This window comes from Carassius gibelio, chromosome A13 (assembly GCF_023724105.1).
Source record: "Carassius gibelio isolate Cgi1373 ecotype wild population from Czech Republic chromosome A13, carGib1.2-hapl.c, whole genome shotgun sequence".
Lineage (NCBI taxonomy): Eukaryota > Metazoa > Chordata > Actinopteri > Cypriniformes > Cyprinidae > Carassius > Carassius gibelio.
The window spans coordinates 9,384,386-9,411,264 of record NC_068383.1 but is presented as its reverse complement, the minus strand read 5'-3'; the positions used below and the strand labels follow the sequence as shown (position 1 = coordinate 9,411,264).

The following is a 26,879-nucleotide window of genomic DNA, read 5'->3' as shown; positions in this document are numbered from 1 at the left end:
GTCTTCAATGGTAGCAGTCTCTATCACATTTTGTATACAACTCATGTAATTCTGAATTGTAATTCTGTAACCATACCGCCAACACTAACTGTATGCAATATAGTTGTCATGAAATATACTTGACGGAAGTGGTCCAGACTGAACAGTAGGTTAAAAAGTTCCTGGATGACTTACTATTTCTGATGATATTCTGAAGTGCAAATCCTTCGGACACATTACTATCCCATGAGGTCACAGGAGAAGATTTGTGAATGATAGTGAACTGGCACTGATAGGTCACATGACAACAACAACACTGTGAATGTAGTATATCTTGATCAATTTAACACATACAATATGCTTTTTTAACAGTCATGAAGTAATTATTTATTCAGAACAATTACTTATTCAGAGAGTATGCGATTTCAGAAAGAAATGTTCCTTGTTTGTGGAATGAATTCAATTCTGTACTTTGTGGTGCTTCTTTTAATTGCTCCTACAAACCTTTGTGAACTGCTTCAATTAGCAACTCAAACAGTTTCTTAAAATGGCCTGAACTGGCTGATGAAAAGAGCTGAAGGTTGAACTCCAACCTTATAACAAAGCCTTTTCAAAGGACCACTGATTATATTCTCACTGGGTTTCTTTGCCTGTCTCATAAGCTGTTTTTCACAAGAAAGTAACTAGATGAGGAAGAAGAAAAGAACATGAGAGAAGTGGAATTACTTGGGGTTCGCTGGTGCCACCAGCACCCCTTCATGTTGTTTTCCATGACACTATTTAATCAACTCTCTGCTCTTCTTTTATGAAGTCATAAATCATTATCTGACTGCAGTGAAATAATTTCACCTCCTCTCTGCTTTGTAACCATAGCAGCTGCTCAATAAACCGTAACTTAAACACATTGTGTGTGTGTGTGTGTGTGTCTGAATTCTTCATGGTAACTTGAGATTCACTCATGCATAGCTTTAAAAGTGAGGCTGTTTTTCCTTTTTACAACCTAAAATCAAATGTATACAGCATTAATATCATATGTTTGGTTTTAGTGGCTGAAAGTCACTCATGCACAGATATTCAGTAATCTTCATCTTAAAAACTGACATTGTTAAACAACTCTGACATTTCATTTATGGATTTTCAGCAACAAGACTTACTTCATATAACCACAGCCCTCAAAAAATGTGTATGCCATTTTCAGAATAATACCATAACATAATACAGTAACAGAGTGTAACAGTGGGGAGGGGAGATGTTTCCAAAGCCATCAGAAGCCAGAAATGTTCTCACATGGGCCTGGATAGTTGTCATCATCTTTAATTGCATATGTTGGAAAAGAGCTTCGAGGGACGAAAACAGTTGTGTTGAAATAACCTTTGAACTTGTCTCCCTTGCATTAGCTTGGGTTATGGAGTTCATTGTAGCAGATCCCAAAACCCTCAGACAAATGAATGCACAGACCTGAGGTCGATTTTGCTGGCAGATTTACTTCTACACGAACAAACTAGAACACACAGGAACCTCTTAATTGGGGAACATTTTTTTGGTCATGTCCAATAGGACCAAATGGATATCATGCTTATTGTGTAAGTTCACAGCAGCCCTGGAGACCCCTGAACGAATAAGGTTCAAAAAGAACATCTCTTTCTGCACCAGTTGGGTAACCGCCCCCGTCACAGCAGCCAATCAGACTTTGACTATCTCTTATTCCAACAAATCAAGTCTTGAGCAATCACCACACTTGTTTCATCTACACGCTGTTTAATTCGATTTTAACAGTCACTTCAGCACAGACCTACAGAGCAACGGCTCTGTAACATAAAGACATTTTAAATTAGCATTGTAAAACTGTTTAAACCAACACACTTACACAAGTGCATGACTAGAGAACAATTACAGTGCAGTGCTGAAACATTGGCTTGATGTGCAGCAAAGTATTACATGAGGATTAACGCTACAGTGTTTTACAACGTTTCCTCTGAAAACAATTTCTCTGACCATGCTTACATGCAAATCATTTCCTGATTAAGGTCCATAAGTCTCTATCATGAAAAACACATTTTAATGCTCATAGAAATTAAAAAATCTCAATATATTCCAAAGAAACAGACATGCCTTTTCTTGTCTTGCTATTATGTTGCTGAAATACTGATGGGGGCAACCAAGCAGCTTATGGAATGAAAGTCATTGATTTTTATAGTATTTTTCCCATACTATGGAAGTCAATGGCTACCGTCAACTGTTCGCTTAACCATATTCTTCAAAATATCTTATTTTGTTCTCAACAGAAGAAAGAAACCCATACAGGTTTGGAACAACTTGGGGTTTAGTAAAGAATTCTGGGTTTGCTACCCCTTCCATTTTTAGTAATTTTGCACAGCAGCTCATTTCTGTCTTCGACCACAGCACAAAAAAAAAGGAAGAAGAAAGATAAAAAAAAAAATAGTCAGCATATGACACAGAATTGGTCATATATGAACAGATATAAATATATATTCAGTTTCAAAGAATATTCCAGATACCCAAACTTCTGATTAATACAGACAAATACCACCAAACTTTGGAGTAAATTAGTCTACATTTTAATCTATCACATGTCAGATAATAGATGCTTCTGCTGGATGAAAGTCACTTCTGATCTGTGATTGAGATGATTGAGAGTTTATAACTTGTTTATATGCAACAGTGCGTGTGTGTGTGTGTTTTGAAAGTGCATTCAGAATGAAAGCAATTCCTGCAAAATTGATGCCCAACTAGTTATTCTTTATTACACTTCTGCTCTCCTGATTATGTGTCTCCACCTCTTTTATTTAGAACTTATCTTTTCCTTCAGTCTGGTTTACCTAATACCAGTATTATTGTTCTTTTGTATAACCTCAAAAAATCCCTTGATAAAATCTTGTTTTAGGTCAGTAATCCAGTCCCAGTTATCAAATGCAATAGATTCCCTTTTAGATTTAATATAAAACTCTTTCTACAGAGAGTTTTGTGGTAACTCTTACTACTATTTTTAGTAATGCTGCTAATGTTTTGTTTCGAGAAGTTTGTCATTTATGTTGGCACATGTTGTCTCCTCAGTGCTGTTTATAATATTGGGGCTGTCTAAACTTTTTTGAAGTTTAAACTCCACAAAATATGAAATTCAAATTTACCATATAGTAAATTGGTGAGCATGTGACAAATTTCAGCTGCAGTTTCTTTCAGATGGTTCGGTTTCTTGAGAGCATTGACTGATGCAGAATTATGTCATCTGTATTGGTGGTGGAGAAAAACACTCAGTTTTGAATGCATAAATGCTAATTTTCATTGATTTGGAGTGCACTAGCTTATATATATATATATATATATATATATATATATATATATATATATATATATATATACAATTTTAACCTCCAAAAAAAAATCCATTTTGATATCATGGGGACTGTAAAACAAATGCACTTTGGGTGGACTATACTGCCCTCTTCTGGCCATTTGCGATAATTTTCCTTTACTGTAGTGTAGAGCGGTGGTCCTCAAACCCAGCTCTGGGGACTGTAGTTGAGAACCACTGGTGTAGTGTACAGATATTATGTACTGATCTTTGCAAGTTTTATAAAATTTATAAACGTTTTTTTTTTTTGGTTAAATGTAATTTATTTTAAATCTGAAATGTAAATCTACATACAACATGATCTTGTATCTATAATACTTTGATGATGTTTTTCTTACCTTTCGGGACATAGACAGTATACCGTACACACAGCTTCAATGGAGGGACTGAGACCTCTCGGACTAAATCTAAAATAAACCGTATTCCTAGGATGAACGGAGGTCTCACGGGTTTGGAACGACATGAGGGTTATTAATGACATCATTTTCATTTTTCGGTGAACTAACCCTTTAAGATATAGGATGTGTTCAGATCCCTGCACTCTTGATACACTTCTGTACTGTTCAGAGTAACAACATCTCTCTTCCATCTCAGAGCATGTGCCAGCCATGCCAAGTCCTCAGACTTGTACAGTTCTCTCTCAGTGTACATTCTGCATGCTGTTCAACCATTTCATTAAAAAAAAAAAAAAAACTGTCACGTGTTCATGCAATACAGTTACTTGCATTATGTACATACTGTATGCTACAGTGTGTCATGCTAAACTATTTATTTGAAACAGTTTTATGCTAATTCCTGCATGTGATGAAGAAACTCGTTTTGACCAAGGAGAAAAAGAGTGAGGACGTGGTCTTTGTAACTCATTGATCAATCTACTTTTGAAGTCATGCAACAATTTGTGTTCCATGGGAGTGTTAAGTTCTTAACTAAATGCTATTAAAAATACAGCCTGGTCTTTTCAAACAGATGCAACAGATGAATCAAAATTGGGGGAATCTTAAAGTAAGTTCACTCAAAAATGAAAAGTACTCACCCTCAGTCCATCCGAGATGCAAATGAGTTGGTTTCTTCATCAGAACAGATTTGGAGAAATTTAGCATTATATCACTTGTTCACCAATGGATCCTCTGCAGAGACAACAGGGGATGAACTTTTTTGGACTTGAAGTATTATTATGGATTGACTGGTATGTTTGCCGTAGGGAATTGTTTAAAGTTAAATCAACAGATTGATTTATATCAGCTATTTGGACTCTCGTTCTTATGACACACATTCAGTGCAGAGGATCAATTGGTGAGCAAGCTATATAATGCTAATCTCTCCAAATCTGTTAGGATGAAGAAACCCATCTACATCTTGATGAGTAATGAGCGTGAGTAAATGTACAGCAAATTCTCAAAAAAATGAAACAAGAAATAGGACAGTAAATTAAAGCTAGGATGCCATTCTTTATTATCAATCTTATTACAGTGTTGAAGCCAGCTACAGAAAGGCCATTCCAAATGCTGTACCCATGTACCATACAATTATGCATACTCATTCACTTACAAGAAATTAATTGCACTAGTTGATGTACACATAATGTACATGCGGTTTCCCTTTTAACACTGACATCAGGAGGAGAGATGCGGGAACACTGAGAATATATATAAGGCAGTTGAGGAATATTTTCTGACATAGCCAGAAGGTTTCAGATGGAATGTAAAGTGAAAATAGTTCCAGCACATCTCCAAAATAAATTTTTTTTTCGGGAGTTAGATTTCCCCAAAAGTCTTCAAAATATTTCTCCCAAGACTAGTTTGCCCAAAAAAAAAAAAAAAAAAAAAAAGGAAGAAAACTAATTTTGGAATGCTTCATTTTGATCATCTTAAGGCAATTTTTGGCATTTTTTTTGTTTTGCACATCAAACAGAAGTGCCTTGCTTCAGCTCTCCATCACCCTCCTGGAAAACAAGAACATAAACAACGTTAACATAGGCATGCAGTTATTTGTTCTATAAACATTTATGAATATGTATAATGTTTTTACCTTGGCTGGCAATTGATCCTGCAAGGTCCTGGCTCTCTCTTTCTCTCTGGCCAGTTGGTCCTGACTGTTTCTCAGCAGTTGTTGGAGTTTGGTGGCTGCCTGGCCCAAATCTTTGGTCATCTTTCGCTCCTTCTCTAGACACTCCTAAAACATCAAGTCATGAGCATTAGGGATTTAAATAGAAACCCAGTTTTAACAGTTAAACAAGAAACATTTTAATTATTATCTTCCAGAATGCATGGACAAAGCCATAATTAAAAGTGCATATTTGTCAGCTATTTAATGTGCAAAGTACCTTCAGCTGAGCAACATCCTCCATGACTGCAGTGTCTTCAGCTAACTTCATCTGCTCTAGATGGCTCTGAATCTGTTTTCTGAGGGACTCCTGAGTCTATAAAGTATGGAATAATGAGTTTAATGATTAACAGGTTTTTAGAAATCAAGTAGTAACACAAGGTGGTCTTGGACACCAATGTACCTGCTCCACTTCTGCAGAAAGCTGCAGGTTTAGAGCCTGTTCACCCTGTAGTTTTTCCAATGTCTGTTCCAGCTGAGCCTGGACCTGACCAAACAAACAATACCACATAAGTAGATAAGTTATTGTAGCTAATCCAGGAACTACTGCAAAACCTTTCCATGCCAGCTGACACAAGAGCTGCATTAGTGGACAATGCATTCAGGAAATAAGGTGAAAACAAGCATTCTTATAAAATAGTAGGATCTTCAGTATAGAAGTAGGAGTTTCAAATGCAAAAGACAAATGTTAGTGGTTAATTAAGTTGAGTGTGACAGAAAGAAGCCAAGAGTGCATATATTCTGGGTTAACAGAAGCTGCTGCAACAAAATGCTATAAAATGAATGGTTAGAATTAGGAGTAAAACATCCCCTCTTTGGCAGTACTGGATAGGGAGAAAAACATATGGCCCATAACATAGCATTATGTATAGGGTAAAATCCTCCCAATATGTATAGTGAAAAGCACTATGTAAATAAATATGATCTGACATTTCTGTGGATATTTGTTGATTGATACAGACTGTCTCATAATACAATAAGCAAAGTTGGCAATATTCCAGTCAACCATTTTTGGAAGACTTCTTATATAGGCAATGCCAGGTTTTGAGACCCAACCACAGTTAGCACTGAAAAATCTATCTAATACTGCCAAGTGAGGTGCAGGGTGCCTTTCCATGTCGCACCCTAACCTGACACTCTTCTGCCTCAGTCCGCCCGTTCTCTCCCACTCCCTGAGCAAGCTTTGTCACGTCACTCAGTTGCTGTCTGATCTGGAAATAGAAGCTGTCAATCAACAAAACCGCCTTCTGTGTTTTTCCTTGGCAAAACCTCCTGTTTGCCACATGATTGTGGGTAAACAAAGAATAATAGGTGTAAACCTTGAGCAAATGCTTTGGACTTCAAGGGAAACCAACCTGTGTAAGCTCCTCCCTCTGCGTCTGCATCTCCTGCTGGGCCACACTCAACTGTCTTTCGGATTCTGCTAAAACATGCTTCAACTGAAAACAAACAAAATTAACTTTTAAGTGGCAGAGCAGGGCTAGATCTCAAGATCTTCTACAACCACATCAGATCTTAAAATTAAATGATGCTTGTCAATCAACCTCTTCACAAAGACAAAAACATTATTTAAAATAAATAATGATTGACTAGAAGGCTTTGTTTAGCTTATGTATCTCATATTGTGCTTTAGTGAATCAGCATAAAGACATGAGTGTGTGCTTACGTGCGTTATCTCTTCAGATTGACTCTGGCTGTCAGTGGATGCTGACTGGAGCTGTTTCTCCAACTGGGCTTCAAGCAACTTCACGTTCTCCTCCAGCTACACACGGGGGGTTGGGGGGGGGGGTGTACACATAAAGGATACAGACAATGAGAATTTCAGTTTAGAGAATGAGGAATACTGCATGCTATTATAATGTACTTCTGTATATATACTTGGGTTTTTTACTAGCATGAACCAGTATGTAAGCAGGCTTTTAAAGTCCAAAAAAGAAAGAAATATAAATAAAATAAAAAACGATAAAACAAATTGAAAATCCTTGAGACACATTTTATTCTATATATATATATATATATATATATATATATATATATATATATATATATATATATATATATATATATATATATATATATATATATATATATAAATAAAGACAAAAGTTTATGTACCCATATATTATACGAATTACTGATAATAAATGTTGCCGAAAATCTATATACTCAATCCGTGAAAAAATTTCCTTAGTCTTTCCCTTCTGTGATGTTTTGGCCTGGAGAGAAGCTACAAGAGTTTAGACTGAATTAAAAGCCAGATATAGTTCAATGTGTAGTTCAATAGTTCAAAGGACCCTGTATATAAATTATTACATGTTGCTCATTGGAGAAAAGTCTTTTGAATGTAAAATAAATAATGAATGAGAATGCATTAGTTGAGTCTTAATATGAATAACTGAATTTTTGGATAATACTTTATTTATTTAAATGAAGAGAACTGTTCGAACACACACCTTTATTTATATAGGAACTGGTTGAATATTTTAAACCAGGATATTTAAAGCCTGATAATTTTTTTGCACTCAGTATTAGGGCTTGGGCGTTGTGACGTCATTACTTGGCTTGACCACCACGTTGATGGCCTCCTTTACTGCCACTCGGACTACTGCGCAGTGTTTAGACGTACTCCCTCTCATCCGTGTGTCTTGATTTGATTAATTTTAAAAATCTATTTCAACCATGGTAAACCGTTGCTGTATTGTGGGGTGTAATAGCGCAACACATAATCGCCATGGGGAAAATAAAATGAGAATGGATTAACTTTACACCGCTTTCCTGCTTGGAGGCGCGACAGAGAACATAACATCTGAATATTCATTTATATAGCTTAAGTCAACACTGAGAATATGGAAAATTTCTCGGGTTACTCATCCAAAATACGGGAAATTTCAACATTCATCTTTTTGTTGCTATCCCTCTGCTGACAGCAAAAATTTGTACTACAAAACTGCAGCATTAACTAACTTCTCTCACAACAACCACGCAATCTTAAAAAGCCCAACATCATGCTAAGGTTGCTTTCATGTAAGCAAAACGATGCTTTGAAAACATCTGTTTCGCTGGAAGGGCAAGGAGTAGCAACAAGTCAACAGCACAGAGACTTGACAGCTCCGATTGAAGAGCTAACGGGATATTTTACTGTACATGAGACTTCAATGACTTGTAGCTTCGGAACTATTCTGAAGTGTAGGCGCTCACAAAACAAACAAGATAGCCCAAGATATCTGTAATGCAAAAGTGCGGCAGCAAGTCTTCGCCGGTACACCACTCTTTTTTGGGAATTTCATATGGATCTAATCCGTTAATAGGGCAGATTTTTCTCCACATACCGGTCCCTGGCATCCCTATTTAGCGTATCCCTATAAATCCCACAACATCTTTTTTCTTTCTCCCAACTCTGCTCTTCTCGTTCAACTTGCTGTATGTTTACATTTGCGAGGCTAGCAACATGGCCGCCACGTCCCAGAATGCAACTCGGCGCCCAAGCCCTATACTCATATTTTGTATTCCTACAGTGTCCTACAGTACAACGGTTCATTTCCACAGGTGAAATCTATACCTGTTGGGTCCTCGGGTTGTCCGCTCTCAAGCTCTCTGTTGTCTCTTCTAATTCCTGCACCTTTTTGAGTGCCTAAAAAAAAATCAAAGATTGACAGACTGAAACTTTACAGAATTTTCTAGAATTAAAGATACATAATAAACTCTTTCTCTATGTATATTACTGTTCTCACACTGTGTCTGTAGAATTATATGCATGTGTTAATACAGTGCACATTGACCTACCATCCTTAGTTTCTCTTCTGACTCAATTATCTGGGTCCTCCACACCCTCTCCTCCTCCTCTACACTCTTCTGAAGTGTTTTCAGCATCCCCTCCTATAGAGCGTCAGGAAACAAATTCGGCTTGATCCATTTTTCATTAAGGCTTTGCTGAAACAGATGCTTGGTGTATAATCTCACCGTCTCAGCCAGTACGCTCCTGTACTGCTCACACTCAGACTGTAATGTGCTCTGACTCTCCTGGGCTGCCTGTAGTTTCCCCATTATCTCCTAATAATAAAAACAGCATTGTAGTAAATACAAATATGCCATACATTCCCACTAGGGAGCAACAAAGAACCATTTTAAGATGATAATAGCACAAGGCTAAGATCTGCAGCACACTCACCACCATCTCGGTGTTCTGCTGGGATTCTTGACTCTGTTGCTTTTGATTTAGCACCTCTTGTGCTTTCACAGCAAAGTCCTGAAGCCAATTGGTCTGAAAAAAAAAAAAAGAGAACGAGACACTCAGAATTAGCTAAAAATCAAAAGAAGTGCATCGTGTACATTAGCATTCACAGGTTTGGGGTCATCAAGAAGCAATGAATACTTATATACACATTTGATAATAATAGCAATAATAAAACATTTCTTTGCACCAAAGTCATCATATTAGATTGATTTCTGAAGGACCATGTCACAATGAAGACTGGAGTAATTTATGCTGAAAATTCAGCTTTGCCATCACATGAATACATTAAATTGTAAAAATATTAATATAAAAAATATTTTAAGTAGTAATCTATTTCATATTATTACTGTTTTCACTGTAATTTTGATCAAATAAATTCAGAACAAACTTTTGAATGATATTGTATGTATAGAGTGGCTAACGTTATGTGTATTTGCTCTCAATATTAAGTCAATATTACAAGAGCACCCAAAAATAAAACCAAGTGATAAATACCATGAGAAAACTGAAATCCTAGATACCTGTGCTGTTTCTATGATGATGTGTGGGAAAAGTGAGTGAAGAACTTCTTTGGTCTCAGCCTGGACAGATTTCAGCATATCCTCCAAACTTTCCTGTAAAGAAATGATATGCTCAGTGACAACCGAACTTACATTAAAAACTCTAAAATAAACAAAAATAATAATCTGTGCATAGAAATACAAAAAGGTAAAAGCGGAGACACTTAATTAAATACTGTCTAAACCAAAAGAACATTTTAAATTGTGAAATAATATGAAACAAATAATTCAAGGTTTCTTTAAAATTAAAACGGTTGAGTAAAATGATGACACTTCTTAACACTTCTTTTATCTGTGGCACCATTATTACCGATAACATTTTACACACAGAAAAACCTAGGTAATTTAAAAGTCTAGACGTCTGAAATAGAAATGGAAGTGCACTGCAACAATCTACTTTGTACAGCAAGAGCATATACCCAGCTGACGAGATGAGATGAGATAAGATGTGCATCTACTGCCTACGCATATTTTTATGAATCACGGTGTACATGGAAGATAAAGACAAGCACGTCCACAACAGTCTTGGCTACTTACGTAATTCTTGCCATGTGACTGATTTAGATCCGTGAGCTGCTGCACTTCCTGTTGTAGTGATGTCACTAGGCTCTCTTTTTCAGTTACACTGAAAAACATTATGAAAAACCCCTCATTTTTTGTGGAAGTAGACACTCATCACAGAATGGTGTCAATGTGGGTGACTAACAGGAACATAAACACGTAGGTGGCCTTCAGTTGGACTGAATCTGTACCTTTTATGTAGTGACTCCAGTTTGGCTGTGCTATCTGCCAGCTGTAAATGAAGAGTGCTTTATTAGAAATATGTTCATTTTTTTTTAAATCAACATATGATACACTAGCTTTAATAGTCAAAAGTACTAAATTACATAATAATAACAGGAAAGTCTCACTTACTTTAGTGTCATACTGTTCTTTACAGTGCCTCATCTCTTCTTCAAATAAAGCCACCCGAGACTCCTTTTCTTTCAGACTACAGGAACAGGAAAAAGAGAACATACGGCATTAAATCTTTTTAAACAGAATGTGAAGAAAAAACATGAATTTAAAGCTGTTTGAATCACAACTGATATACCTGTTTTGTAGCTGTTCCAGCATTTCTGTGTTTTCAAGCTATGAATAATAAAAAAAAGGCAAGAATGGTTGAGTCTAAATTGAATTATTGTTTGAGGTGTAAAGGTTTGCATATGATAAACTTACTCTGGTGAGGTCTGAACTCTTTTCTTTAAACTGTTGGAGCTCTCCCTGAAGAGTTGCTATTTGGTCGTCCTTTTCTTTTACGCTTAAATTCAAAGGAAAAGATCAAAAACAGATTCAAATCAACTAAGAACTACTGAACTGAACTGTATTAGTGAAGCAGCAGAAAACATGCGTATCGTACCTGTGCTGCAATTGCTGCATCTCTGTTGTGTTATCATCCTGAAGAGGACAGATGATTGGTTCAAATAAGGGAACAATTAAGAGTCAAATTTACTAATAGTAATGAAATACTAAATATTAAGATAAGTTGAAAAAGGCTAAAAAGCAGTATGTTCGGCTTCACCTGATTTGCAATGATGTTTTTTAGTTGGATCAGCTCCTCTTCTTTATCCTTCAGGCTATAGATTAAACAATAAATATGAATTCATTTTCAACAAATGTTAGATGCAAAGCTTCTGAAAATGTATATGGGGGGGGTTGAACTGTACTAAAATTGTGGAACCCTTTGTGGATAACACAAGAACATTTGTCACTGAAGAATAAAACAAACATTTCATTGTCATCTGAAAACAAGTCTTATTTCTTTACCCAATTTTTGCGTCTCAAGCAAATATGGCCTCACATCTTACCTGCTCTTTGCTTGCTCCAGTTCAGCCATCAAAGCCTATAAATATTAAACATGCAAATCCTTATGAAATTACTGCTCAACCACATATTACAATGTTTAACAAACTGTAACCAGTTATTCAACATGACACCTTAACTACAAATCACTTAATGGACTTTGCACACACTCTTGTTACACATTATATATGCTTGCTATAGTAATAACATCAAATTATATTTAATTACATGCAAATAACTAAACCAAACCCTAATCTTAACCCTGTAGTAAGTACGTGTTATTAATTAATATTGCAACTATGTTGAAATAAGGAAACTGTAAAATAAAGTGCAACTGAGACATTTATATGAGGTTACACACATAACATAATATTATTATATTTTATTATACCGTGACAAAGGCATTTGTATTGGGACATAGAAAGTAGAGTGTCACCTCTGAATTGTGGTTTTGTTCTTTGTTCTGGCTCGCCTCCAGCAGTTTCAGCTGGCTCTGCAGCCTCTCTAACTGTCTGGTCTGCTCTATCTTTTCCGTCTCCATACTGGCCACACGAGCTTGAGCTTCTGAAACGGTGCAGTTAGGAAAAAAAACACTAATTTTACCAATTCATAATTTCACTGCTTCTTTTGTCCAAAGCGATACATAGTATGCAAGAAAGTTAGGGATACCGCAAGATAGGGCTGGGCGATATATAAAAAAAAAAATATCTCGATATTGTCAAAATTTTTACGATATTCGATATATATCTCAATATGTTTGCATTTGCATTTAAATAATAAAAAAAAAAAAACATGATTTCCTTTTGCCCATAAAAAACAAACAAAAACAATTTAGATTAAACAGCTTATTTAAGCATTTAAAAAAATCTAGACCAAGAGATCACTTACTACTTTTTATTAAATGAATACATGTAGGCCTATATGTAACTGAAGCAGTGCAAATTAAGTACAGAAAGTGCATTCTGTCGACTTTTTAGTGCATGCAATTCACAATTTATACTATGCAACTGGGATAAGCATTTTATTTTTATTTTTTTTAACAAGTTTTTAAGCTAAGAACACAAGTCTGTCAACTGTCTGCGGTTTTAAGAGAAGCTCTGTGGCATGAAACTATGTTCCTACTGACATTAAAAACCCTCTTAGATGGGGCATTCTCTCTGTCTATATAATGGAAACTGGTAAACATATCAGTGAAATTCCCCAATAGTAATTCCAATTGGCCATAGCCTATGTTTCACAATTCAAACATCAGCGGTTGAGTAAGTGCATTTATTTTGCAATCACAAATGCAATCAATACAGTTGAGATCTCACGACAGAACACAGACCGGCTCTTTCGTAATGAGGAGTGAGTACGTGCGCATGGTTGCCAGATTGCTTAAAATAAGCAAACACCAGGCAGAAAATGTATCCTTATAACAGTGGAGCTCTGATTCTGAGATTTAAACTCGGAATGTAGTAGAGGGGCGTAGAGCAGTCAGCAGTTACAGGTTCCTTTTTTGGACATTTGGCGCGTTCTTTTGGGAAAGTATGCTTGAATTTGAAATATTCGATATTCCCGATATATTACAATTTTTCATCTTCGTCAAAATTATTCCGATACTATCGCTAATATTCGATATATCGCCCAGCCCTACCGCAAGACATTATACCTCGCAGCATATACACCTCAGATATAAAGAAATGTTTTTAAAGCAGACTGAATCTTGGATAATTCTTCTTGTGGTTCTACAGTGGGTGCTGCTGACCTGCTAGAGCAGTGGCATCTTTATGAGCTTGTTCAAGCTGTGTCTGAAGGCTGTTTCTGCTGCTCTGGGTCTGTCGGAGCTCCTCACTCACATCCTCCAGACGCTTCTGCAGAGCCTTTTCACTGCTCACCCAGGTCCCCTGCAGGGGACGAAGCATGAAAACAGAAAACACAGTTCAGATTTGGTCATGCAACACAAACAGTAGAGTAGAACGCTAACACCAAGGTCATTGGTTCGAAACCTAGGGAAAGCACGCACTTATAAAATGTAAAATATGTGCAATCTAAGCTGCAATGAAGCATAAGTACCTAAAATATTTGAAACCTTAAAAACAGTGACCACAATTTTATGTTCTGATATGATAAAAGACATTCAAACAGTTTTGTGTTCAATAACTTTTTTTTTTGGAGAGAGGCAATGTTAATTAAATTTATTTTATGTCCTAATGGTTATTTACACTAATTTCTAACTGGGTACTAATGTACAATAGGAACACTGATTCTCTTTGTGTTCAGCTACTCAAGAGGTTTCTCATAAGGTTGCTCTACGCAAAAAAAATTCTGTTAAGATCAATGACTCACACTCTCCAGACATTACCAATGTCTCTCCTTAGCCTGTACACTTTCTAGATGCTTAAAATGGCCTCAGGACACTACTTTTATTCAGTGGACTTTGGTTTGTAGCAGTGGATTAGTGAAGAGATGCTAAAGCTGTTCTGTGTGTTTCCAGTATGAATAATCAGACACTTCTTCCTGAAACTGTACTGCTCAAGCAGGCTCACATTCCAGATTCGCTCGAAGAAGTGTTTCCCTGTAGCATGGGCCATTTTCACACAGAGCACTGCGGAGTGATCAAACATTCTGCCAGCATATGAACAATCCCATTAGCAGAGGCACCAGCACTGGGGGGTTAAAGCGTCAGCTTTACCAGCAAGCCTAAGCAAGCTTTTTAAATACACACACACACACAGATTGCAAGATACTAAACTTGCCGACCTGCAGATGTGCAAGGCTAAAAGGCCCAGCGAGAGGTAGCAGAAAGCTCTAATGAGGCTGGTGCTCATGCTGGGAGATGTTTTATAAGAATTAGAGTGGCATTTTGAACTCTTTCATAAGAGGCATCACAAAACTAACTACAACTCAGAACATGAAACAACAGGAATGATTGGCATCTGTGGTGCAAAGAATGGTTTTTAAAGGGTGGGTAACTGACCTGCAGCTGGGCGAGTTGTTTCTCAGCCGCGGTAGCTTTAGATTCCAGATTTTTCCTGAGCTGTTCGTCAGCCTGCAAGGCCTCGTTCTTCTCCACCAGTTCCTTATTCAGCCGAATGCAGTCCTGACGCAGTTTGGCCAATTCAGCATTTTGTCTATTGGATTCAAAAGATTTAATATAGCAAAAAAAAGCTGTGAGCTATAAGCTGTCATCATAAACCGCTACAATGGTCAACAACCCACATGAAGACCTTTTTGACAACTGCATGGTTACTATATTTAATATGTCACGCTAGTTAGTCTGCTGCAGTCTCAAATTGTGAAACAGATGAATTAAGCAAGCAAGACATGATTGGGTTCGACAGGAGCAGTAGGTTCATACTTGCTTTCCGTCTGACTGGTGGCTTGGTTAAGTGCATCTCTGAGGATAGAGTTCTCCTGCTGTAGACGGGCCAGCTGAGCATTAGGGCCTTTCTCCAGCTGGTCCTGGAGAGCCAAGATCTAATGAGGAGTAGAAAGGGCTTAGACATGTCACGTAAATATTAGGGCTGCCAAAGCTCACTAATGTAATTAAAAGCATCTAATCGTGTTAAATTCAATGCATTTACTTTGACATTATTCCCTAATGATATAAAAAAAAAATATATGGGCTAGGCTTTTATATATATATATATATATATAAATAAAAAAGCCTAGCCCATATATTTTTTTTTATATCATTAGGGAATATATATATATATAAGCATTGTAGTCCCACTAAATCCAGCTCATAATATGAGATTAATCATGTTAAATAGACAAATTACCATGTGATTAATATTTAAATTTTCTGTCCTACTAAAATATTTTGGTAGACATCCTTGTAATCTTTGGATAAAAGCGTCTGTTAAATGACTAAATGTAAATGTAATCGTGTCACTTTTTAAGAGTCTTGCTTCCATGCAGGTCTATGGCAATGCCAAGGTAAGAGTGCTGAGCTCTTACCTTGGCATTAAGCTGCTGAGTCTCTGCGAGATGGTCTTGATAACTGGCCTGCATGCGTGCTTGTAGGGCAATGATGTCCTGCTCTCGCTTACTCAGCTGAGAGCTCAGCCTGGTCTCTACAGACGCCACCTTTGACTTCTCCCCAGAGAGTTCCTATAGACAAACAAATCATACACCGGTGATGATCTGACGTGAAAACTGGTCATCAGAATACTTGTGGCTTCTAGTTGAAGGGTTATGTAGAGCTGAAAAAATAAAATGTATATTCTACCATGAAAGAAATTATTACTTATATTCAGCTAATGTTCCAAAAGACTTTCAAAATCAATGTTTTTTTTTTTTTTTTCTTTTTTTTTTACTTCTGAAAAAATATGCATCAAGATTTCCACAAAAATATTAGGCAGCACCAGTGGTGTAATCTAACGAAGTAGTAATACTTCAAGTATTTCTTTGGAAGTATCTGTACTTTACTTGAGGCTTTATATTTCAGTCAACTTTTACTCCACTACATTTCCTAATCTAAATGTATACTTTTACTGTGATACATTTCCCCGAAGCATATTCATTACTTCCTACAAAATAGTCCGAAGAACATGGCTGCAGGAAAGAAGGTTTGACGAATCAGTGGTAAGGCGTTTGCAAGTTATTCTCCTAAAAACACCTTTGCTCATGTGCAAACAAGTACGTGCACAACCGCAGATTATTCAATTCCCACTCAGGTGGAGTCTGCGATATACAGTATATCATCTGTGATAATATGGTAAGTGTTGTCGAAATGACGTGTGATGATATGACATTACCAAATCTCACACAGAGTCCACGCACGTTGATTTATTAGTCTATTAAAACGATAAATTCCAGGCTTTCTAAATTGTAGATGGCAAAAATGCTTCTGTATGCTTTTTAGATTTATATAATTTAATATAATCTATATCACACAAAGAGTACAGTTTTTCTGCAGATATCAGCATGGACACGTTTAATAATCATTTTATACACGTTCAGTAAAGCAATAATGACAACATTTTAGACATAATATGGTTCGTTTTTGCTCAATATTGCAAACGAAAATAGTTCCAAACAAAGATCACAGCACCGTTTTGTGTCCCTGAGCAATGGTGTTTACTTATTGAATTAATCAGCTTTTTGAACAAATTGGTTTTGAATGATTCAGTGATTCACCATTGACTCATTAACACAGTCAAATACTTATGTTTCTGAATGAATCAGTTGTTTGAATCTCAATGACTAACTCATTAACAGTCACTTGCTGTCACCTACTGGTGGTTTTAACTGCACATTTCGACATGCTCTCATTCCGGTGTAATAATCAAGGAACTTAGCTGCCGTATCATGGGTGCAACAGGCGCAATGACATTGGTTATTGAAAATAGGCTTATTGGAAGTAACCAAGCTGGGACTATTTTCAGGTGCTGGATAATTTCATTGCATTACATTTTCCGTCGGTCTTGGTACACGATGTAACTACAGAGTCAAGTTTTAAATAGGAAAAATATCAAAACTGTTTGGTCATTTTTGTGCGAGATGCTAACAGTCTAATCAGATTCAATGATCTATGCTAAGCTAAAATTGCTACTGCTGGACCCAGAAATCATCAGAAATCAGAGTTCAAAAACGGTAAAACTCTAGGAGAGTTGGAAAATTAGCCTATTTAAAAAAAAAGTGGAGTGTTCCTTTAAGAACAATACATATCACATACTTTAAGACTTTTACTTCAGCAATATTCTAAAAGGTGACTTTAACTTCTACAAAAGTTATTATCTGGTAAGATATCTGTACTTTTACTTGAGTAGGACTTTCAGGTACTTTATACACCACTGGGCAGGACAAAGGTTTTCAACATTACCAACCCTGAACTTCTGAACAGTCAGAATATGCTGTAGGTTCAAACCTTGCCTCCATCTCAATCAGTAAAAAGCCAAATATTGATGTTCCACTTTTCCCTCAAAACACAGTCTATTATAATAGAGTACTTATAAGGCTTGATAGGTGTGCACATATCACACTTTTCCTAATTTGTATGCGATTCTTTTTTAGACTGGCATGAGTGTTTCAACAAGTGCCTTACTTTAGTCAAATCCCTCAGTCTGCTTTTAACAGCTGCTGAGTCCTCCTGCTCGGCTGCCAGCTGCTTGTCTCGTTCTTCCAGCTGTTTCTTCAGCACAACTACCGGATCACCCTTCTGTGTGGCCTATAAACATGCATGAAACTCTATTTAGACAAACTTCCTTGAGTTCAAATAAAGTGATTTAAACATATGAGACATAAAAAACTACTTTAGGAAGTTGGCTTTACCTTGTGCCATGTGTCTTGAATAACGCCAGCTTTATCTAGAATCTCAATGAGCTGCTGGGCCTCTCCTTCAGTGAACACCATACTCTTCACCGTGGAAAGCAAGGCCTGGTAGGGCAGGTACAGTGGACTGTCTGCGGGGTCTGCAGCCACCACTATAGAGAAAAACAAAAACAGATCATTTATTAAGATTATGCTTGAGATTATGCCAGTGTGTCATTCTGTATTTGAGGGATCCAAATCAGAAAACTAAGAAGCATATTGCTGCAGATCAGTCTCTGGTCTAATCTTAACTAATTGTTTTTATGAGCAAATTCTCCAAATCATTTGATTACACTCCTAAACATTCCCTAAACACCCACACCATGATCTCCAGCATCAAAATCAAACATGTTCAGAACAGTTCATTCATAGAATGAAACAGAGAGACCAAAACAAGAGCAGCTTCCAAAAAATGACGTGTACAATACAATTAACTGGATGTTTGTACAGTAGTGTGTGCATGTACTATAAAGTTGTTTTTATTTACAGTGCCAACATGGCATGAGTGCAGTGTGGCACCAGGGTGAGATGGCATCCAGGACTGGTGATAAACTCCCATTGTCCAGCCACTAAAGGCATTTGTGTGCTCCCCTAATGGAGCAGCTGAGGCAAACGTATTGTTTGAACAGGGCCAAGAGGGCTGTGCTTCATGAAGAGGAGAGGAATTCTGGGAGCACAGAAGCACACCTGTGTGCTGCCACAAACTCTCTGCTTTTTCCCACGGCAGAGCAATACCTCATCACCAGTGAGTGGAAAATGTATAAGGACGTGTGCATGAAAGGAGGATTTCAAAAGGAGAAAGAAATGTTTGAACAAAAGAAGAAACAAAATTAAATATGATCAGTGTTATTTTATTATAACATCTGGGCTGGGCATGGTGAGGCGTACCAATTTTTTTTGTATTAATAAAAATTTTTACATTTTCCTTTTGATTTAAATGTTACTTGGCTATAGTAATTTAGTTGTGTGTGTCATTTTTATGAGTTTTCTCTGAATTTAGATAAGATAAATCTGGGCTGGGCATATATATATATATATATATATATATATATATATATATATATATATATATATATATATATATATATATATATATATATATATATATATATATATATATATATATATATATATATATATATCTTTTTTTTTTTTTTTTTTTCAATTAAAGTGAACGTTTTTATTATAAGTTTCACTTAATGAAAACAACACTGAATGGTTGATTATTCCAGCAACAGATTAACTAATGAGGTAGTCATTTATCTAGATTTTTAGTGGTATGGCTTTATTTTGTGTTGTGACTAGTAGATTTTGACAATATATAGTTTTTCTTATCTCTAGTTTACAGTGTGCAAAAGAGAAATAAAGGTACAAAGAATAAAGTGAAGACAAAATTATGCATAACATCATAAGAATCAAGGAAAAGGCAGAATACGAAGCTGTTAATGAAACTCAAACTATCGCATGTGCTTAAGAGCTTGTGAAGTAGCTCACACCACACACACATGCATGAAAACCAAGATCAGAAGATCAGTGCCTCCATTCCCCCATGAGTAGCACTTCAGAAAGAAACCCCCTCTGAGCTCTCTGCAACCAATCAGAGCCAACATCAGCAAATAAGGAGTAGTGCTATTCTTACACCCCGCCCACAAAGGAAATGGAACACATCAGTGCTATCTGTCAGAAGAAACAATTCAGACGCTACTCTGAAGTAGATGAATGGCATCAGGAAGTTACACGTTATGACATACGTCATAAATTCAGGTTTTACAAGCTTCACATGTAGATGTAATCTGTGTGGTCTAGGCAGAACAGTTTTATCTATGTGTATTTAAGGGTATGGCAAACCAATCAAAAATATCCTGTTATTGCACTGAGGCCATACTTCCTTTAAAGCATACCTGGTTCCATTAGATTCACTTAGAATGGCTTTTTTCAGTTTACAGGTCTAATATTAGCATCTAAAAATTACACTGCATTCTGATAACGTAAATTTATTTTCAAATCAATTATGTATGTATGTGATATATATATATATATATATATATATATATATATATATATATATATATATATATATATATAAATAATATAATACAAATATGAACAAAAGCCAAATTAACATTCAAAATTAATGAGTTAACCTAATATAATAACAAGCATTAAAGAGTCTTTGAGCTGTAGTTTAGTGCCCATGAAGATTGTAAAACAGAAGCATTAATTTTCAATTAGAAAAACTATGACTCCTAAGGTTTGATGATGTCTCAGTGCATCTTACTGACTACTACTGAAAGCTACTATAATAAATAATATTTTTTTTTTTATTATTATTCTTATTAAGTGAAATGTCTAAAATGTACAGGAAACAGTAGGAGGAATCCACTTAATATATGGGGAGATAACAGCATACCTGGCTCTGACTTCTTCTTAGAGCCTCCTTTCTTCTTGGCTGGAGCTTCTTGTTTGGGCTCTTCTGTTTCGGCCAGCACAGCAGTTGCTGAAGCAGCTTTCGAAGTACCCACTGGAGGCACAGCCATGACAGGAACCCTTTTGGTCACCATCTCCAATGGAGCCACAGATTTGGGCTGAACCTCAGCTGAAGCAGACTTTGCTTTGGATTTCTTCTTCCTCTTATCCTTAGGAGATGGGGCGGGTAGAGCATCTTCAAGAGCAGGATGGGATGCAGGAGGGGTAGTACCTGTAGCAGCCTTTTGTGAAGGGGCCGGGGCAGGTGGACTGGGTTTTCGGTCAGGTGGTGAGGACTTCTGGGCTGGGGATGGTGAAGCAGCTTTCTGGGTCAGGTCATTTGAAGCAGCCTTCTGGGATGGGGCAGGTTGAGATGATTTCTGTGTTGGGGCAGATGGAGCAGCTTTTTGAGTTTGGGCAGATTTTTCTGCAGGGGCCGGTGGAGCAGATTTTTGTGCAGAGGAAGGTGGAGCAGCCTTCTGGGATGGGGCAGGTTGAGAGGATTTCGGTGTTGGGGCAGGTTGAGAGGATTTCGGTGTTGGGGCAGTTGGAGCAGCCTTCTGGGATGGGGCAGGTTGAGAGGATTTCTGTGTTGGGGCAGATGGAGCACCTTTTTGAGTTTGGGCAGATTTTTGTGCAGGGGCCGGTGGAGCAGATTTCTGGGCAGAGGAAGGAGGAGCAGCCTTCTGGGATGGGGCAGGTTGAGAGGATTTCTGTGTTGGGGCAGTTGGAGCAGCCTTCTGGGATGGGGCAGGTTGAGAGGATTTCTGTGTTGGGGCAGTTGGAGCAGCCTTCTGGGATGCGGCAGGTTGAGAGGATTTCTGTGTTGGGGCAGTCAGAGCAGCATTCTGCGATGGGGCAGGTTGAGAGGATTTGTGTGTTGGGGCAGTTGGAGCAGACTTCTGGGATGGGGCGGGTTGAGAGGAGTTCTTTGTTAGGGCAGATGGAGCAGCTTTTTGAGTTTGGGCAGATTTTTGTGTGGGGGCTGGTGGAGCAGATTTCTGGGCAGAGGAAGGAGGAGCGGCTTTTTGGGCAGGAACAGTTGGAGTGGCTTTCTGGTCTGGGGCAGGTGGACCTGCTTTCTGAGCAGGGGCAGTTGGAGTGGCTTTCTGGGCATTCTGGGCATTTGAAGCAGGCTTCTGAGAAGGGGCGGGTAAAGTGGATTTCTGTGCAGGGGCAGCTGGAGCAGACTTTTGGGCTGGGGCAGGTGAAGATTTCTGGGTAGGAGGAGGTGAAGCAGATTTCTGGGCAGGAGGAGCTGTAGTAGACTTTTGGGTAGGTGAAATAGATTTCAGGGTTGGAGCAGGTGAAGCTGATTTCTGAGCCAGGGTAGGTGAAGCGGGCTTCTGAGAAAGGTTGGGTTGGGGAGACTTCTGAGTTTGGACTTCTAGTTTAGGTGCCGGTGAAGCAACTTGTTCTGGGCCTGGAGGAGTTGAAGGACTGGGCTCAGCTGGCACTTCTGAAACCTCAGGAGTGGCCTCTGAGTCCAGGAGCTTCCCATTGGGCTTATCTTCCTTTTTCTTAGCACGGTTTTTCTTCTCAGCTGCCTTGTCCTTTTTCTTCTTATCTGATCGTTGGCTGGATAGGGTCTTCCCCTGCTCCTTCCTCTGCTTGGCTATAGCTTCTTCATACGAGGTCTCCTTCATGGAAAATGTTGAGACCAGAGCGATCCCAATGGCTGAGAACACCATGAAGCCACCAAATACCACAAATCCAAGGGTCTGAGGATCATAGATGTCCATGATTGGTAGCTTCCTTTCTGATATAAGAAAAAAAAAGGTGAGGTTTGGTGCATTTTATCATCAAATAATATATATATATATATATATATATATATATATATATATATATATATATATATATATTCCACCAGTTTAAAATTCCACCTTAAGGATTTTTACCTCAAGAGTAGAACCAAAATCTTTAACAACTTCCAAGTAAAGTCCCTCTAAAAGGTACAATTTGTAAGATATTTGCAGTAAAATATCCCAAAACCACTAGACTAGTGTTATATATTTTGTCCAGCTGATTACTAACAATATCTATAATGTTTTCAACTACTTGTAAATCATGAGAAAATTCCCATTCTAAACAGTGACACAGGGCAGTGTAGTCGCCTGTCAAAGATGTTAGTTACTCTTTGTTAACGCCTTTACTGACGTAGAAACCACATGACAACAATGTCGTGGACAAATGCGGAAGTAGCTTCGTGACAAACTTTAACTAGAAAGAGATGCCGATCTTGCTTGTGTTTTACTCGTCAGGTAAGTTGTTTTGATTTGTATCTTTACAGAAAACGTATGCTATTATAACGATCAACAAGATTAGCATTATGGGGCATACACGCCAAACGCAGGCCATCGCCTCTCTAGACCAGCGAGGACGCGTCTGATCCATAGTCTGATTGTGCCTTTGCATTGACTTTGTATGTAATCTACTCACGCAAATCGTTGAACCCGTGTTAAATCCATGATTTATCTTTCCGTCTGATTGATGGCCATCAGAGGTTGGGTAGAAGACAACAAATTCCATCATTCCACGCTCCTTCTTAGTGGCATTAAACCACACGATTGTTATTGTTTTGATAGTGCGCCCTCTAGTGGCAGGTCCTACAACCTGTACCTTTAACTGAAGATTATTTGATCAAATACATATTTATTGCTTTACTTGATTTTTTTTTTTTTTTTACTAAGGACATTAAAGTTTGCTTTTGAATGTTGTTCTCGAGATCCCAAACTTTACACTTTGTTTATTCTTTAAAAAAAAAAAAAAAAACATTACTTGAGTAGGAAAAGATGATTAAGTGTGCTCCACTTCTACCATATACTTTAAAGAAAAACACTACTTCTGGTAGAAGTGTACCATGCAACCCAAAAAAATAAAAAATAAGGTATAGACATCCAAGTGTGCTACGCTCAATTTCTACTACAAAAACAGTTTTTGGAGAAAACGTTCTTCCGTATAATATGCAAACACTCTGTTCGGTTAAAGCAACAGACTTTCTATTCCACCATGTGCTCCTGTCTGCACATTTCTATACTCTGCTGTTTCCATAGGATTCATACCATGCCAATCACACACCTTTTCTAAAAACAAGCTGTGAACTCACCATATCCTAGAAGCAAGAACTATCAAGACACATTCAGGAGTAGAATACAGACTTTTAGAGGCCATATGTAACTTGTACATTGGAATGTTAAGTTTTTTTGTAAACCGATTTGTGCATAAACTGCTCTATTTTCCATAGCCTTTGACAATGTTTTCTTGTGTTGTAATATATAATGACTTGATTGGGTGCCAATCAAAGAGATTTACAAGAACCTAATGAATGAAAAAGCATAATCAATTTTACATTGAAACAAATATTGTATACTGTAAGATTATTTGCATTATGCTTATACCTTCACATTCACTTATAGACCTGCTCTTTAAAGTAAAATAGACCAATAGGAGATTGGGGGGGGGCCTTGAAATTTTAATGATCATGCCTGTAAAATGTGACAGACTACATTTATGTTAATTTATGTCTTACATGTTTAAAGATGTTATAATATATAATTTATTATTAACAGTTACAAAATAGATAATTTCTAATGACTTCACAGGGAGTCATTTAAAGAGCCAATAGGAAATTAAGGGGGAGACTCAACATTTGCTATGAAACTGAATTAAAAGGATGATTCACACTAGATGGAACGGCATATTTTCCACATTCCATACTCTCATTTGACACCTATTCATAAGGTAGCTGTTCAATTCACATAAAATAAGAAATCAATGCTCAGGGTTTCTGCACTCTACAGCTGTAACGTTATTTGCAACGTGAATGAACCAAGTTACCAAAATTAAGTTTTTAAACAAATTTCGGATAATTCCCACAGACATTAAAGCTGTTATAAATGTTAAGTTTAATGCAGTTTTTGGTAACTCACAAAGGAAAAGCTGGTAACGTTACTAACGGTCTAAGTTAACTACAACAGAGCATCACCCCAAACCAAAATGTGAAACCACTTATTATAGTCATGCTATTCGCTACCTAACTACATAAGATGTCTTTAACCCCTTTCGGCTTACGAGCTAGTTAAATAGGAGGGTAAATAAATGGCTGAGATAAAAGTTTACTGCTAACGTTAATTTCTACTGAAAATCTTTTAAGCTTTTAATGAAAAACGCCATAACAAAAGCTTTGAATCTCACCTTTTCTCGCGGCAGATTTCCGTTGGATGAATCACTTCAGGAAGAGTTTAAACAGAAGTGATTATCTCGAACCAAACTGCCTTCGCCACGCCAGCAAAAAAAAACTAACTAAAAAAAAAATCTTATCCCCAGCTTGAGGAGTCAGTCGATGTCTGTGTGGAGTCGTGGCACTTTCTAGCGCTGGCAGTACGCCGGTAAGTGACCCGCATTCCGTACATTCAGAAGACAGCTGATTGGCTAGAGTGGAGTCAGTCAAACAGGTGCGAACCAATAGAATTTTGCTGTCGTAAGGAAGGCTGGTCTTTTGGACTCTTACGGGAGTTGTAGTTTTTTAGCCGTTTTTTAAAAAAGTCTTTCAATATTACAGTCACAGATTTGATTTGAATACCAGACGATTACATTTGACTACCTCTAGTACATCAGCAGTCTGGGTGCTTGTCATTATGCATTTTATCCATTGTGTTTGTTTATTAATTAACAACCACAGTATCATCAGCAAATACATACATGCGTACACACATATACAGGTGTTGGTCATATAATTAGAATAATTAGAAAGAGTTTATTTATTTCACTAATTCCATTCAAAAAGTGAAACTTGTATATTATATTAATTCATTACACAAGGACATATATTTCAAATGTTTATTTCTTATAATTTTGATGATTATAACTGACAACTAAGGAAAATCCCAAATTCACCTGTGTTTGAATGTGGGTAGTCCAACAAGTCATGTCCTCAGAGATGTTTACACCAAGGTGTATATATATATATATATATATATATATATATATATATATATATATATATATATATATATATATATATATATATACACATACATACATACATTGTTAAATGTATTGTTTTCAAATACACAAACAAAATTTCATAAAAACAGCCTTTATTTTTCACCATTTGTTTCACATGAAAATATGTTTAAAGGATAATAATTCCACATTTTTTAAATATCTTAACATAAACAAAGAGACAGTGGATGGAGGAAATACCTTGCTATGAAAATGTACATTTAAAAGAAAGTCCATCTTCAAGGAAACAGTTTTCAGAGTCATGAACTACCATTTATTTAATTCTTATGAGACTAAATGCTAAATGCTATACTGTTTATACTGTGACTAAGACTGTTGTAAAAGTAATGTGTAAATCAAGGTGTGAATTATTCATTGCTAATGTCCTTTACAGATCAATATAAGATCAGCCAATATTTATATGCTTTATCTTTATTTGCCTTAAGCTTATACCATGACACTCAGTTATAGAGCTGTTTATTGAACATAGACTACAAAAATATATTCATTTACTTTTCAAAGTTTATTCGTTGGTGTGGTTGTGGTTGTGTTGTGTTAGATGTGTGGTGCAACACTCTTTTGTTTAGCAGCGGGTGTGGTTTCCATAGAGCGCTAGAACATCATTAGAAATGTTTAAATATCCAATATATTTTGAGTGATGGTGGGCTATTTATACACAGGTGGGCACTAATTTAACACCTATTGCTGAGGTATTTGGTGCATCCATTCTTCAAAGACAATAATTAAATGGAATCATAGACAACACTTTGGAAGTTGACCAGTTGGTGGTTGGGACATGGTGCTACAACTTAAATGGTTCAAAATGGCTTTCTAATATCTGTCCTCTGTAGTGGATGCCATTTATGAAAGAGTTTACTATACAACTTTAAAAAATCAGGCATCAAATCATATCATGATTTGTAGAGCTCATGCTTTGTAGAACTGTAGAAACATACATCACACAAGGAGTGGACACACACATTCCACATTCTTTTGTTTATTGTGCTTTAGTATGGTG

At 37.0% G+C, this 26,879-nt stretch overlaps 1 protein-coding gene across 6 annotated transcripts; it reads right to left on the bottom strand.

The window, feature by feature from the left end:
* Nucleotides 1-4,775: 4,775 nt before the first annotated feature.
* LOC128026052 (ribosome-binding protein 1) lies at nucleotides 4,776-25,282 on the bottom strand. Of its 6 annotated transcripts, none has more exons than XM_052612772.1 (30): nucleotides 25,052-25,244; nucleotides 21,429-22,613; nucleotides 20,799-21,221; nucleotides 18,350-18,501; nucleotides 18,123-18,245; nucleotides 16,034-16,186; nucleotides 15,432-15,550; nucleotides 15,051-15,204; nucleotides 13,839-13,977; nucleotides 12,528-12,655; nucleotides 12,097-12,131; nucleotides 11,811-11,865; nucleotides 11,649-11,686; nucleotides 11,468-11,549; nucleotides 11,343-11,380; nucleotides 11,165-11,240; nucleotides 11,002-11,042; nucleotides 10,787-10,874; nucleotides 10,211-10,303; nucleotides 9,624-9,716; nucleotides 9,416-9,505; nucleotides 9,239-9,331; nucleotides 9,015-9,086; nucleotides 7,122-7,217; nucleotides 6,811-6,894; nucleotides 6,586-6,666; nucleotides 5,859-5,942; nucleotides 5,676-5,771; nucleotides 5,381-5,524; nucleotides 4,776-5,294 (listed from the first exon to the last, which is right to left on the bottom strand). In XM_052612772.1, the coding sequence occupies exons 2-30, from the start codon at nucleotides 22,594-22,596 to the stop codon at nucleotides 5,256-5,258; spliced, it is 4,077 nt and encodes a 1,358-aa protein (XP_052468732.1). In that variant the 5' UTR covers nucleotides 22,597-22,613; nucleotides 25,052-25,244; the 3' UTR covers nucleotides 4,776-5,255. The 6 variants fall into 6 exon arrangements, with proteins under 6 accessions (XP_052468732.1, XP_052468730.1, XP_052468733.1 ...); XM_052612770.1 differs by having other exon boundaries at nucleotides 20,799-21,608; nucleotides 21,663-22,613; XM_052612773.1 differs by having other exon boundaries at nucleotides 20,799-21,374; nucleotides 21,582-22,613; nucleotides 25,052-25,243.
* Between the last annotated feature and the right edge of the window lie 1,597 nt (nucleotides 25,283-26,879).

What these genes read in the sequence shown, in the direction of transcription:
- LOC128026052 (XM_052612768.1), bottom strand. Translation starts at nt 22,596, where the DNA reads ATGGACATCTATGATCCTCAGACCCTTGGATTTGTGGTATTTGGTGGC. An exon ending in TAAGAAGAAGTCAGAGCCAG is followed by an intron (nt 18,502 to 20,798) that starts GTATGCTGTTAT and finishes TTTTCTCTATAG; the next exon opens with TGGTGGCTGCAGACCCCGCA. An exon ending in AGGATCAATTGCCAGCCAAG is followed by an intron (nt 5,295 to 5,380) that starts GTAAAAACATTA and finishes CTTGTTTTCCAG; the next exon opens with GAGGGTGATGGAGAGCTGAA.